Below are 16,046 nucleotides of genomic sequence, written 5' to 3'. Positions count from 1 at the left end.
ACGTTGCTTTGCTTCTTGTTTATGCACCAATTTATAATCCTGATCTTAGATTTAGTGCTGGTACAGATTTTGCAGCTTAAACCTTTTCATTTACATTAACAATATTACGCCCAGCACTTGACACACTGTCAATCCTGCTGTGTTTTCCGCAGACTGGGGAAAAAAACAATTATTAAAAATTACATTAAAAGCTTCTGATTGTCTATGAGGAAATACAAATACTACACCTTAATGTGAAACAGTGTTTCTAATGACGTCTCACTAAACATATGATACTTGACTATTATTTGAAATGTCCTTTTATTAAATATGTTATTTCTGAAATGACTTGCAGATATGACTATTTTATCCCGGTTAAGCCTTATTGTCAGACTCATTTTCTCCAGCATACCAGCCTTGGGTGAGTATTGCTTTTCAAGGTTAGGATTTGAAAAGGGCTCTGCTCCTGCCTGGCAGCTGTGCGGGAGCTGGACCGCATGGTGAGCACCAGAGGCACACATCTGAAACGGTGTCTTTGACAATTTATCCTCTACCCTCACTCGTAACACAGTTTGGATTAGGAAATAATGAGGTTCAGCCTTCTCATTTCATCCACTGATGTTGACAGAGCTCTAAAAGCTGCAATAACTGATTTCTGGCAAATGTAACTCCAATATTCACCTCTTTCAGCTCTGTCACTCACTAAATCCTGAGAAAAATACCAGTCTATTAAACTGCTTGTCCTCCCGTATGTTCCCCTGCAAGTCGCTAAATTTGCCTGTTTGGTGCTAAACAGGTGGTTCATGGTACATTTTTAGGTCATACTCTGTGGAAACAGGCAACACAGTGACATGAGCGAGAGTAAAGTGGGTATGTTACAGTTAATAAATCCAAAACAATGAGCTGAGAGATAAACTACAGAGTCCGGGGATCGATATCTATGGGTTGGTCACTACAAGCAACTGCTTCCATATTAAACATTGACTGTAGCTGCTCTAAAGTTAGGTATTAGAATTAAATTTTAGATTGGGAACGGAGGTCAGAGTTCACTTACACATGCCAGAGAGGTGACCGAGCCAGCTGTTATCCGTGCTTGCAGCGCTCGTGGCATCTGGAAGCCACACATTTATGCAAATGAGTGGCAATTAGTACGAGGATGCTCATTTGGTCTAATGCCCTCCCCGGACATGACGAGAGATCATGAAGAACAGAGCCAAGAGCTTTTAAACAGGAGAGAGTAAAATTTCATGAGCACTGATATGTCATGTGACACAGTGTCACTACAGTCAAAACTCTGCAGATTTCTGTACCGTGCCAGAGGAGTCAATTGTCTCTTTTGGCACAGCTGTTAGTGACAGCACCTCGACCGCCTGTGGAATCATTAGCAGAGGAAGCTCAGCACACTGACACCCTACCTGAACAAATAGCCTCTCTATTCAGACAGGTAAGGCAAAACCTTTACTCTCTGTAGAGAGAGACAAGACTGCCTCGCTCCTGAAGCTGATGAAGTCACATGGGGCATCCGAGTCCCAGCAGATTATCAAGCCTAAAATTTAAATTCATTTCTTGTTATACACTATCACTCTTCAGTCCTAGACCGTCTCAGGTTCCCTGAACCCCGACCTCAGCTGCTGAAGTGAGAAATGGAAAAACGAGCTGAGATCCGTTTTTGAAAGTGATCGATTGCCATCCTGTTCTGATTTGAAAAACTAAGATGACAGTTACGCGCATATGCAGCAACACCTTAGTCCCCAGATCTCCAGACAGATGGCATGTGCCAGTTAGAGCGTGCCCTCAGCTGTGTGCAGCGGCCCAGCAGAGAGGGGCTGTCGCTCGCCAATCTAACCATCTACTACACACTCACTATCCGCCATCCAAATTATATGACCAATATGCTCCGTTTCAGCAGAGACTCTGGAGAATACACCATTATGGTCTATTTGTATCATGTGCTCTTCCGATCCAATACAACAGAATGTCTGAAGAGCTGGGTAATATCTGGGTAATAACCTTGAAAACATAAGAAGACCACAATTTACAAGAACAGCTTCTCCTTTACCATTATGAGAGCATGCTCTACTTTAATATCTAAACCATACCGGTACTGACAGTTATCCATCATCACTTTTGCAAATGAGATGCAACTGAAATCACAGAGTACACTGAAGTAAACAGTGAAAATTACCTTTTGTTTGAAAATAACTGCGAGCGAGCAGATGACAGTCATTACAAAGCCTCACGTGCATTCATAACTAATATGAAAACTGGCAACGTGTTGCAGCGCAAATCTCTGTGCTTTCGAGAGCATCACACTTTGAACAAGTAATTACTCAGGCAGCCTCATGAAAGTTGCTGTTAATTTGTTTGTTAAGGGGGGGGGGGGGGGGGGGGGACTGTGCAAATTGATTTTGGAGTAACTCCTTCCTGCTCGTTACACTTTCTAGTGAGCTCTCCTTTACTTTAAGCAGCCTCTGGAGAGTCTAAAAAAGGCTGATTATTTTAGACACTGGAACGATTGTGGCCAGGAGGGATTCAAACCAACACAGTTTGTACAGAGGCCATAATGAGGATGTAAATGCAGAGGTAGAGCAGCATAGTTCAGCTGCAATACGTTCCCAAGACTTGGCAGACACACAGATATGTTATATACAGCGTCATTCACACATTGCTTAGTGTGTCTAGTCCACTTTGTTCTGATCTTGGACTTTTTTCTTTGTAAGCTGGACAGAGACAGAACACTCAGTGCATCTTCACTTCGCACAGTCTGGAATTTATGCAAAACATCAGGTAATGACTCAGAGCTTTAATTCATTTAGGTGTTATTCACCAGCAGCAGCCTGCAAATCCTACAGACCTGAAGCTTATGCAGGATGAGCTCATACTTAGTATGTTACTAGAGGTATTACCGGCTAATCTTTGTCGGGCACAAGTTTACATGTAGAGAACTGCAGGAACACTTGACTGAGCAAACAAGAAAACAAGTTGGAACAACTGTGAAGTCATGAGATCATGAAGAGGACACTGATTGACAAATTAAGTGACACGAGTGTCCAGTGTTCAGATAGAAGCTGTTAAAACTGAAATCATAAAGGGAGAAGTCTGGTGTCCTTGCAAAACACACAAATGTAAGGAAAACATTTCATTCAAGTGTTTGTTTAAACTAAATTATATCTCTGCCTGATTATAAACACACCTCTAAACAGTGATAAGGAGAAAGTGTTGCACTACCGTGTCCTTTGACTAGCCCCTAGTGCTTCCGGTTCAGAAACTTAATGGCGCTTTGACACTGAAGAGAAAAGCTTTTTACTGTTTACTGTTGCTTTTGGTTTCCAGGCCTCACGTCATCCAGCAAAGTGACCTTCTAGTGAAATGTTCCCCAACATGAAGACATCATTGTTGGTCATCGAAGTACTTATTTGTTAAAAGCTTTACATAAACTTGACTTCTACAGCTTGTGTTTACTTAGCTGATGCTAATTGCATCAAAGCCGATTGGGATCATTTGAAACAACTTAATTAATATGTCTCGCAAACCCCCCAGCAAACACAAAGTCCCATCATCTCAAAATGACCAAAGAACCACTGGCAGCGGGTTCTGCCATGGGAAAGAGCAGAACAACTGAAGATGAACAAAGCCCGGGCAGAACAATGAAGCCACCTGCCTCTGCTGCATCTCATGCTGCTCAGCTGTGGACCTTCAGGCAACATTTGGGGAAACCTAATGGGAAATGAGAAAGACAGGACTGAAGAGCAGAAGTACGCCTTGAGACATTAAAGACTGAAAACTGATGAGCAATACATGCGGTAAACGTTAGAGGTGTTTATAGATAGTCTTTGATGGCTCACTTTAACTAATGTTTGCACTGTTTAAGTGACATTAAAGAGTCAGATGACTTCACAACTCCTCAGTATTTGTTTTACTCCTACACTATGTTTCAGTTCACCATGATCCTGTAATTGCTACTTCTGGCCAAAATTGCACATCAACAAAGGGTATTAAGCCAGATTTCTGTCTATGTGAAGCATAAATCTTAAGTGGATTTCTAGGAAATCTGCTAAAGTAAACTCAAGTCAATGTGCGTTTCAATCCACCACACATGCCACATTCATTTGATACTGTTTAAACTATAATTATGAGCAGCCTGGTGGGAAACAAACATTTACATCAGCCTCAGATTTGTAATTCAGAATCCGAGACTAGTCAAAAAAGTGGCTGGATGCACCTCCACCAACAGCTTTAAGATAAAATCAGATATTAACACTAATACAACAAGCCAATTTTATAAAATCTGTGCATTTTGTTTGTATCTTGGTTCACTTAAAAAGGAACTGCTACAATAAATTATGCAAACGTAGCCTGTTTATCTTGTGTGACTCTAATGTTACCAGTAGCCACCTTGGAATAATTTGAATAATGTGACATCATTATTGTTGTTTCATTATTGTTCCATAAAGTGCTGCAGATTTTAATATCTAATCATTTCTATTAAAGTTACAATATGCAAGTCCTGAGAATCAAACTAGTGATAGCATGAGGAAACAATCCACGCCACTCTGCCTCTGCTAGGCTCCTCCCAGCCCTTAAGGTATTAGAAAATTATCTCAGTCAAACAACCAGTCTAGTAAACATAAATGGCCTTCTCTAACTCTGATGTGATGTATTCATTAAGCCTATTTTCATTGTTTTCATTGCATCTTACTGAATTTTGCTGCAACTTTTTCCACCTCAGTCAAAATCTTTTTCTTCCATTCATAATTCTAGGAAGTGGTCACACGTTTGTTTTATAATGTTCTCTGTTAAAATGACACTGATTAATTTTATTGTTTGCTGCAATGCAACCTGGAATCCGGTCTCTTTTTTCTTTCATTTTTTGCTGTTAAGTCATTTCTCCTTTCAAAGTATTTTTGTTGTTCAGACAATTATGGCATCACAGTATTATAGTTGTCCCCCAGGGGATTAGAGTTTTTCCGAGCATGTGTGCTAGACTCATGCCAGGAAAACTGCCATCTAAAAGGGGTTGTGTTGCTTTTGTAGTTGACCATTAATCACTCTATTCATGGCAGGTGTAATCAAACAAACCTTTTCCCATTAGCCTCACTGTTCGTCCATAGAGGTCATAACACAAAGCGAGCAGGACTCAAATCCTGAGTGTGCAATGCAGCTTGAAATTTTAATCACACTTGAAAGGAGCCTAGGTTGGGCCTTCACGTTGTGTCCTACATTGGGGCTTTTGTTGCACTTTGTTTTGTTATACACAAGTTTGATTGTGTGTGTGTGTGCGTGCGCACTTGGTTTTGTGATTCAACACACATTTCTCTGTTGACGTATATATTTTTAGAGCTCAGTTGTTTATTTAGTTGGTAGTGTTATTTTTTGCCAAGCTTTATATGAGTTTTATATGTATTTCTCTGAAACAGTGTTGAACTATATACATTAACTGAATCCTCATAGAAAACACTATGCTAAAAAAAGAAAGACAAACTCCCATATATGTCTAGCCGCAATCTCTTAAGTCCTTAAAAGCTTTTTTGAGTTTTATGTGAAGAAAAAAAGCCAAACATCTTCTGAATTATGTGGTCTCTAATGGTGTGCTCCTTTGTTAGTGTTTGCATGACAGATTAGAAAAATGAGTAGCTCCTCTTTTCAAACCTGTGCTGGGAGAATGACAAATTAAGGACCAAGTCCAGATGAAACTCGCAAACAACTTTTCAATTTTCTGTTGATGACTCTTAATGTTTTGATGTGAATCTACTCATCTGCATGTGTTGTACATGGCTAAAGACACAAGCACAAAACTGAAACCACAGCTTGTTAAACTGCACTTTTATATTTCTCACTGATTGTCTACTAGTCACCGAGTTTTTGGATTTAAGCTACAGTAGGACATGAATCTGTTTGTGTTGTTGTCTTGAAACTTATCTCATCCGTTCGTCAGCATCCTATAGAAACTGAACCTACACAGCAGCAGCAGGCCTGAGTACCTCAGTTACTAAGGCACTGATGGTTGATTATAATTGGGTTAACTCTGCTGTCTAAGCATTCATAATCCATTAAGAGGAATTGCCTGGCAGTGGATGCTGGATGACTGTTGTGTCATTGTACAGTGAGAGCACTCAGACTGTAGTACGCCCACCCTTCATACTACAGAGTCGAAGCCTCTGGAACTTGAAAGTTTAAGTGTCAACGGACACACGGTGACTTTCCTGATCAGATGACTTCAGAGTCGAACCCTTTCCTTGTCTTTTACCAGATGCTTTCACATTCTTCAGGCGTTTCAAATGAAACTGTAGTAGAAGAAAAACTGCCTACAGCTTTTGTGCAAGAACCAAGACATCAACTTGTTTTAAGACATTACAAGCTACTGCATGTTGCAACACTGCATTTGATGTATCCAGAAACTTCTAAACCTGCTGAGGCCAAAAATCACAGACATACAAAACCACACATCATAAACAATGCAGCAGTCTAGCCTTATCACACTAAGATTCATATCTTGTTTCGTTCAGACCTGTTACACCATCTATCTACACTGCACCTCTTATGCAGGATGTTCTCACATTCACCTTCTTTGCAGCTACAGCAGTCTGTAGTCCTAACATCTGCACAGCTGCAATCCTGTCTTGTTAAATAACTCGCGCTTCTATATAAAGCTGTCTAATATACTCAGGAAAAGCTGAGCTTGACAAGACCCTGAGGAGGATTTACCATGTCCTAATTTGATTACTGTCCTGCAGGGAACATCAAAACCACCTTTGGGACATGCAACATATGGTAGCTAAAAAAGTCAGATCTCAAAATGCACCATATGTAGAATACTATTCTAGTTCGTTAGTTTCCTGTGGTTATTATATAAGACAAACTGTCACAGATTATTGCAACTTACAGTATACAGCTTAACTCAAAAATGCCTGTGTGTAAAGTGTTAAATGATGAACAATGTACCATTTATGATTATTATTTTTAAGCTGAAATTAGGTTTAGTTAGCACCAACTTGAAGTCAACAAAAAGACACTGGAGGAAAATGTGTCATCACTCCAACTTTCTCAATGTTAGTGTCTAATGGAACATGGCTCCACATAGCTGCCCAGAAACAGACTGTGAGACTTAGATGGGAGATAGACCATGATATCTTTTACTGGACACAAGCCAAAAATGTCTTCACACACAACTCACTACTTCAGCAACCGTGCATCGCAAAACAGACGAGCTCTCAAAGCCACGCGAAACTGCAAGACTTAATAATGGCAGCTGGCGCTCTGGTCAGATGAAACCAAAATAAATTAGTTTGGATCAGACGAGGTCCAGTCTGTTTGATGTGGACCTGGTCACAACTGCCACAGTGCTGATAGGAGGCTGCAAGACAACAGAAGGTGCAAGATGACATTTATACATGGCGCTCTCAGATACTGCAAGACAACTATCATCTCAAGATAGGAACTTTTCAGCGTGGCAATGATCCCAACTCACAGCAGAAACCAGTCACATCACTTTGGTGATACCACAAACAACAAAAGTAACTTAAATAATTCTTCTTTTATCAACATTACTACCCGGTCATATATGGCTTGAAATAAAAGGCTTTGGCCGGCATACAGTATCTGAGATAAGCTCTCAGAAAAACTCAGAGTCATCTCACAACCTCACCTCACACAAGGAGAAAACGATTAGTGTCGCCACTTTAAATGCAAAGCCAACTGTTTTTATATAGCAACAGTTCGACGCATGGTGACAAACACTACAAAAATTTTAGGATTTCTGTGCATCTTCAGCAACTGCATCGTACTCATAAATAATGGCCGTGATGGTGATACAAAAATATTTCATTTTAACTTCCTGTGGATAGGGACGTTGCCATTTTACATCACAGATTTGGATTTAAATAAGGTGATGACTTTCATTCACACCTACATCTATCGACATCTACAGAAATTACTTCACTTTCAAAATCATGAAAAACATAAAACTTAAAAGAATTATTCCAGAGATTTGTGTATAGACTTATGAGCAGGAGGATTGAATCTGTTATAGAAATGTGAATGAAGAAGAATTAAATAAAAAAAATACAAAATAAAATCTTATTAATGAAGAGCGTGTAGGCTTTTGTTGTAGTTCTTTTTTAAATATGATCCCAACATTATGGATTAATTTGTCATCTTAAATATGTGATATAAAATTTCCTTCCTTCATTCTTCTTTGGTTTTCACCAAAAACAAATATACCAGCTAAATGAACAGGATTTGTAATTCTGTTTCTGTGATGCTGATCAGGGGTGTACTCACATAGTCTTTGAATCTGTAGTTCAGACAGCTACAGGTTAACTGTATCCTTGTTCTATATTGCGAAGGAACAATCCCGAGCAACAATGGAGTCGTTCTGCATTAAAAACTGTAATCACTGAGGCACAAAGGAGCAGATGTGGAGTCTACCACACCGCAGCTGTCTGTATTTGCTGAAGGTCGACTTTCTCCTCCAGTGGCCGTGGTCCTCATTCTCGCCACAGCAGCCCGGATGCAATAATTCTTAATTCTGAGTGGGTGAACTGAAAATGTTTTGATTGTTGAAAAATACATTTGGTTTTCCATTTCACTTCAACATACGGTGGCAAGAAAAAGTATGTGAACAATTAGAAATTTCATGGTTTTCTGCGTTCATTTATCATAAAATGTGACCTGATCTTTATCTAAGTCATAAAAAAAGGTCTTTCATGTCTTTATTAAGAACAACCATAAAAACCTCACAGTGTGAGTTGAAAAAAGTATTTGAACCTTTTGAAAAATGACCTCAAAAAAGCTAATTAGATTCAGGTGTTAGCATAAGTTAAATTTTATTTGAAGGTGTAGACTAGAGGGACTTCGACTGACTAAAACCACTCTAACTTTTCGAGTTTGTTCCGCACAAGAAGAAAGTTCTTATGTGAGCCATATCTCGCCAAAAAGAGCTTTCAGAAGGTCTACGATCAACAATTGTTGATTTACATGAAGCTGGAAAGGGTTATAAAGTAATGTCAAATACTTCAAATTCACCAGTCTACAGTTAGATAAACAATCTACAAATGGAGACACTTTGAGACTGTGGCTACTCTACCAACAAGTGGACAGTCAGTTAAAATGACCCCAAGAGCACAAGAAACACTCATCAATGAGGCAAAGAAACAACCACGAGTGACAGCCAAAGATTTGAAGATGGAACTGGTTAACATCTGTGTCCACGGTACGTAAAACATTGAACTGAAGTTTGCCAAAGAGCACATCGACACTCCACAGCAGTAAAAATATAAACTTTTTGGAGTGGACAAGTCAGAGCTCAGACCTCAACCCAACAGAGATGCTATAGACCTATAGAGGTTATTGCTGCCAAAGGGGAGGGTTCAACCAGAAATTAATTCCAAGGGTTCACATACTATTTCTACTATCGCTATAAAGTTTTTATAGTTGTTCACATACTTTGTACCTGTATGTTGAAGTGAAATGGAATCTTTAAATCAATGTTAGCAGTGAGAGCAACACATTCACAAGGAGAATGAATAAATATGTGCAAAACCAAACAATCACATGATAAGAGTTTCTTCAGCCAAGGCTAAAAAAAAAAAAACACTAGTGAAAAACTTACACACTTCTACTGCTATAAATAAATAAGCTTATTATTGGCATCATCAGGGCACAGTGAGCGTTCTTGAACATCAACGCCATGTTGCTATTATCACATTAAGGTTATAAAACCACACTGTGTGTTCTTCAGGGCTGCAGTGAAACTTATCCACTGCCTGGAATTAATTTATGTGTAACAAGAAAATGTCGTTTATTGATATTAAAGCCAACTTGCCACCTGTTATTTGTCTCAAGTTCTAGTTTGACATTAGAGTGGGCAGATGGTGGGAAAATGCTGCAAACATTGTGATTCTGTCATTATGTATAAAGTTGTTCATCCAGAAATTCCTTCTGTTTGCTCGGCGTGTTTTATGTTTCACTTTTCTATTTGTCACTTTTAGTTGAATGTAGTAATTAAAATCAGGATCTTATGACCAAGCTGAAACTGTGCAAAATAAAATAGTGCAGTAGGCCACACTTCTGTTAATCTTTTATCCTGATATGATTTATGTGCACCCACTCATCACAATATTTCACCCAACCAGCGACAGTATTACTAAATGATGCTTTTGTCAGAGAGCTGACTGACGAGGAGGCAGGTGTTAAACACGCTGATAATCTGAAGTGCCTCAAGGTAGATTAGCCCTGCAGCATAGGTTACCGTGGCGACAACTGAATTAAATGTGAGACCAAAACACGAAAGCAAAGTTATGTCATCGCAACCCATAAATAAAACATAAAATCCTTCTATAAAGGCTATAGGTTAGTTATAAAACCTCTACCTCCTGGTTTGTTCAATGTAATAAAGTAAATATATGAATAAATGCTTAGTACGCAGTTATCTATTAGTAGCTTTAGTATGTTTAATTCAAATCAAAGTGGATGTTTATGCCTCATAAACTCTTTATACAGGACAATGCATTAGAAAGTGGCACCGTCCATCTACCCAGAGAGAGCCTCATGCTTGTATAGAAACTTGGTTGGTAGAACTAGTATGTATCTTTGGTAGTCGTAGAGAAGAATACTACACAGTAGAAATACTGAATATTTAACACATCAGTCTGTTCCCAGAGCTTTGGTAAGTCTTAAGTCTGCAGTTAGACGTAAGCAATAAAATATAGCAGCGTAAACAACACGACTCATTTCAAAAAGAGACAACGGATCATGGTTTACTTGAACTTGGGGTACAGTTAACACAGACTTTGATCAGTGTAACACAGACCAGCTCCACAACATTTGCTTCTGACGTGCTGGTGTGAGAATTACCCTTAAAGGCAGGAGGGATCCTTCTTGTATTCAGCGAGCAGCTCTGACACTTTACTTTTCTGGATGAAGTTAAACCACAGGAGCATCAAGTTAACAGGACGCACTGTGAGGAGAGAAGCTCCACCTGCAGGATCATGACAGTTTGGGACAGAAGTGGAAATCTTATAGAAAACTATACATCCTGTGTGTGTGCATGTGTGTGGAGGGAGGGAGGGAGCTGCTGGGGCTCCGAACAAGTCTATCAGCTAATCCAGTCAATTCAATTTCTCTCAGATAATTGAATTCATAATTGCTAAGGCCATTTAGCATCAGACAGTGTGTGAGGATCGAGGCTTTAAGGCAGTAACGTGGTTAGAAACTGGTGAAAATATGGACCAAAAACTGAACTGACGCGGCAACATCCAAGTAGAAATGATGACACACATGAAAAGTAAAAGGCTTGCTATAGATTAAAGCAGTGGGTAGCAGTTCATGTTTGGTACGAGCTACTCTACTTGCAAAAGCAATTCATAGAGGGGCGTGAGAAGGGGGGGGGGGGGCAGGCATCAGTCAGCGTCCGGATCACTTCTGATCTCCTCCACGCTGCTGAAATGAGTGGCCAGCTCCTGCAGCACGGCCGTCCTGCCCAGATGATCGTTCCTCCTCTTCTCCATGATCATGTCCTCCAAACTCTGAAACTCCAACACATGCGAATGTTTGTCCGATATGAATATTTTCAGCCGGTAGGGCTGCTTGCCTATGCGTATCTCCCCACCCATTTTGAACTCCCTCTTGCCGAACCGGCACCAGGCAGCAAAGCACTCGGAGTTCCTCCAGCTCAGCTCTCGGTCCTTCAAGCCCACCTGTTCCATCGCGTTCTGCACCACCATGTCCGCACCGAGGGCTTTGAATTTGTACAGGTCGTTCACGATCCTGCACCTCCTCCCCTGACTCGCGTCGGTCAGAAAGCTGTTTTTCACCTCGGCTCTGTGCAGGTGAACCACCTGGAAGTCTCCCACGTACACAGCCCAGTGCGGGTACTGACCAGTAGCCACAAACTCCACCAGATCACCCGCTTTACATTTGTTCAGCAGGTTTTCCGGGGAGTAAACCTCCAGGTTGGCAGACTTGGAGCTCTTCTCGTAAATGCATTCATCCCTGTTGAAGACGGCGCACTCCACCTCGTCACGCTGGTCGTATTGTTTCTCTTCCTGATTCGGGTCTTTCTCTGTGACTTCGACCGCACAGCCATCCTCCATCTCGTCATCGTCATTGGAAAATATATAAGACACGCCGATCCGAGGTCCTTCTTCTGTGTCCACTCCGTTCGGGTCCACTGTGGGAACTTCTGCGTAACTTAAATGTGACAGCTTGTCCATTTGGTTCCCCATGCCGCTGCTCACCTGTTAGCAGCCTGTGTAACACGATCTGATGCCGAGAGCTGTTAGGAGTCGCCTAACATCGCCACCATCTGTCACAAAACCTCATAGGTTCAAACTTCCTTCGCCCCTGCCGTCGGACAGGTTTCTTTTAATCCAAATTACGCATAGGAACACGCGTGATGTGACAGCTGGGGCAGCCTGTTATTGCTCCATCAATGAATGGAGTTTGGATTCTACAAAAACTGGACCCAAATTCAGCCCGTGGTGAAACAGCTCAGGTGAACCGTCACAGACTCACCGACTGTTTCCCTGCGTAAAGTTCCGCGTCCCGACTGTCAGATGGGAAAACACAGGGTTAACATCCAAATCCTCCAAACCCTCGACACACAGGACAGATATGTCCAGATGAACTCGTCCACCGTACCGACTGCGCAGTGTGCAGCAGAGACGCCGGTGAACTGTAGGCAGGTCTGTAGCTCGGCTTCTGAAGCGTCTGTCTCCAGCGACACACAGCTCCGCTTTTAAAGCGGAAGTGCGCGTAATTTTCATCACCGCATCTTTAACATCCGCATCTAGAGGGAGAAGACCCACTTACAGTTTGAAACGTTTTGTTTCTCCTGGGTAGTTTTGATCAAATCGTTTTTTTTTTTTTAATTGATCCATAGACTGACTTTATTAAAATGTAATACAACTAGTACAAGTCTTCTCAGAGGGATCTAATCATAGCCAACACAGAAAGTCTGGTTCATTTTAAGTTTTTCTAAGGTACCCTGGCTGGTTGTTTCGTTATTTGGTTATTTACTCAGTTTATTGTTTAGTTAGTTATTTGTATTTTATTCATCTTTAGTCAGTTTTATTTAGTTAATTTAGTTTGAGGATGATTGTGGAACAAGGATAAGATCAGTCTGCAAAGGCTGAGAACAATGTTTCCTTTCTGATTCACCTGGAAGTTGAGTCATGGCAGCTGGACTTCCTTTAGTTAGTTGAAACGTTTTGCTACTCATCCAAGTAGCTTCTTCAGTCTAACCCTAAGCCTTTCTGATTCACATGCTTCTGTTGTTTTTATTCATTTATTAATTAAATTAAAATCACCTTTGTTTTTAGTACCAGCATTTCTGTACTCATTCATCTTTCAGTTGCTTCTATAGGTATTTTTATATTTATATTTTATTTTATTTTATTTTTTTATATTTTACAATATTGTTACCAGTACACACAGTACAGCAGACTGCTAACTGGGGTTTAGTAGCTGAATATATCCATATTACAAAATTACAAGTAAACACACCGAGTTGCACGGTGAGGGGTCCAACATCTGCAGGTAATTCACAGATTTGACCACCTGTCTGTCCTTGAATGAACTGAAGCGGTGCAGTCATTTGCTCCGTCTCCATCTCCTGGTGGGACCATAATGTCTCCATTACGTTTGTAGCGACTCGCAGCCTTGCCTGGACTCGCTCTCAGTTATGGGCTATTTTCTCAGCACTGTATCCCACAGGCAAGGGGAATGTCCTCAGTGCACCCCCCCAAAAATGGCACACACTGCAGCAACCAGTGTCTGAAAACACTGTGCTGGAAATGATGAAGCTGTGAGTGAGAGACTGGGGGAGATGCTGACATGGGTGAGAGCATGTCAAAGACAAATGTTCAACTCAGAGAAGAAGAGAGAGAGAAAGATCCAAATGTTTCAACAGGAGGGTAAAACCGGGGCTCTGACCCCTGTAGTGAGCTGGAGACCCAACGGAGAGACCGGTTACAACTGGAAAGTCATCTAGTGCAGTGGGTATGATTGACGAGATGTTGCAACACTATTGTTCTATTTTGCACAGGCGGTAAGGGCACAGGAAATACACTAGGATCAGCAGATTAGCAGGGAGACCTCAAGGCAGCACTCTGAAGACTAACAGGTTAATTAAGAGATTGAGAGGATCACACGGTGTCATTTCCTACACTGTGTAATCCCGACTCAATGTTTTCCCCACTTACTAAGATTTAACCTGGGTCACAGGGTGCAAATCAAATTTCTTGATGCCGGTTTCTGGGTGAAGATGGGACAAAGGAATATGAAACAATTTGTGGCCACACTAGTGGAGCTCTTTCCATGTCTCTGGACAAAGTCCTCATGGAGTTTATATTCAATATAACAGTGGATCCTGTAAACTGCAGCGTCGTGACATGACAATAACAAAATGTGATTCACTGAAACGCTATCTATCTATGTCCAGTTTCCATTGAACGATGATAAAGCAGAAGAATGCAACACGCAAGAGGCCGTGATCATTTCATCATTCACTGACCTTTAATCAGCTTTGGCTCACATTTTCGCACGCACCGTGTACGTGTGAAACCTTTTTTCCCCTTTCTTCTATTCCTGTCTTTCCTCCTCTTTCAGCCTTGCAGCAGTCCCACTATGACGATGCATATGATGGGAGCCAAAAATAACAAATCTGCAGAATGAATTCAGAAGATGTATTACACCTTCTCCAGAGCACGAGGATTCATATGAGCGCATGGCTGAGGGTGTTAGGAAGGAAATGAACTATTGACATGCAGCCTATTTGACTGCTTCTTGGAGCTTCTTATCCTCGGGTGGCATGACCCAGTTTACACCCCTGGTGCCCCCTGATGTCACAGTGTAATTTGTGGTTCTGGGAAATTACTGGAGCAGGGAGGCCTGGGAGACATAGTCAATTAGGCAGGACTCCACCTGTCCAGTGGGGGCACAGCCAGTCACAGACTGGCGCCTTAATCTTCTACTTTAAAATGTGGGTTTTTCATAGATTTTCAAAGGTTTTACACCCATGTATCAGGCATTACTTTTCAGAACTGTGCCCATTTAAATCTACAAGGATAGGTGAACAAGTGTGTACTTGAGGCAGATGGACAGAGCATCCGGACCGCTGCGTCTTGCACACCATCTGTTCCACCTGGCTAGGAAAACATCTACCAAGTAAGGCCTAATATCACGTAATGTGATTGGCTCCATGTCAGCGCCACTAGGTGCTGGAATCAGTGATACAAAACAAAGTGCAAACCAGGAAATATGAAACTGGCAGACATTTTCAGCGAAGAAAAGAAGAGTTTGATCTTATTATTACATATTTATTTATATGTTCATATACTTTTTACATATTTATTTGTAATAACATGTATTTGGAGCAGAGGAGGGATGGGGCAACAATGGCGGAGGAGGGCATGTTGAAGGAATGTTATTTTCTTCTTTTTTTTTTTTAACCCATTTAATTACAAGAGCATCATAATTTTTAACTCTGTTAATGATAGTCACAGTCCCATTAAACAAACTACAACAAAGATTTTCTAAAATATAGGCTGACATATAAAACTAGCATTTTTAAAACACAGTGGTGGATGCATACCTGGGGGCACAACGGGGGATATCTTGACCGAGTGATCGCAACTAGATAATAGACAGGCAGGGGCGAAATCTTATTGTGAAAGGTAGGCGTGTACAAAAACATACCAAGAGTGAGGTGTACAATACACACGCGCACACGCACACACACACACACACACACACACACACACACACACACACACACACACACCAGTTTCTACACAGTCATCATGCATCAGCAGGACCTCACCTAAGTCAGCATCACATTTTAGAAACAACAACAACAAGTAGGTCAAAAACTGCAGTAGGCAGATTCCTTCAAAAGAAACTCAACAAAATGGGTTACCATTCTAAATGCAACATAAAGTACTCTATATTCTTGGAGCCACGCTCAAAATTCATGACAGACTTCAGACGCTTTTTGGGCCATCACATCTCTGAGAAGCTGGGCAAAACGTTAGCATTTGCATCCCCTGGGTGTGTGACAGCCTTCACAG

General features: G+C 41.1%; 1 protein-coding gene across 1 annotated transcript; it reads right to left on the bottom strand.

The window, feature by feature from the left end:
- Positions 1 to 10,709: 10,709 nt before the first annotated feature.
- lratd2a (LRAT domain containing 2a) lies at positions 10,710 to 12,729 on the bottom strand. The gene has a single exon (XM_026347792.1). It carries the CDS (start codon positions 12,201 to 12,203, stop codon positions 11,379 to 11,381), a length of 825 nt encoding a protein of 274 aa, XP_026203577.1. The 5' UTR covers positions 12,204 to 12,729; the 3' UTR covers positions 10,710 to 11,378.
- Between the last annotated feature and the right edge of the window lie 3,317 nt (positions 12,730 to 16,046).

The sequence above is a fragment of the Anabas testudineus genome, chromosome 11 (genome assembly GCF_900324465.2).
Source record: "Anabas testudineus chromosome 11, fAnaTes1.2, whole genome shotgun sequence".
In the NCBI taxonomy this organism is placed as follows: Eukaryota; Metazoa; Chordata; class Actinopteri; order Anabantiformes; family Anabantidae; genus Anabas; species Anabas testudineus.
Note: the sequence above shows the minus strand (reverse complement) of the source record. Positions and strands in the feature narration are given on the sequence as shown.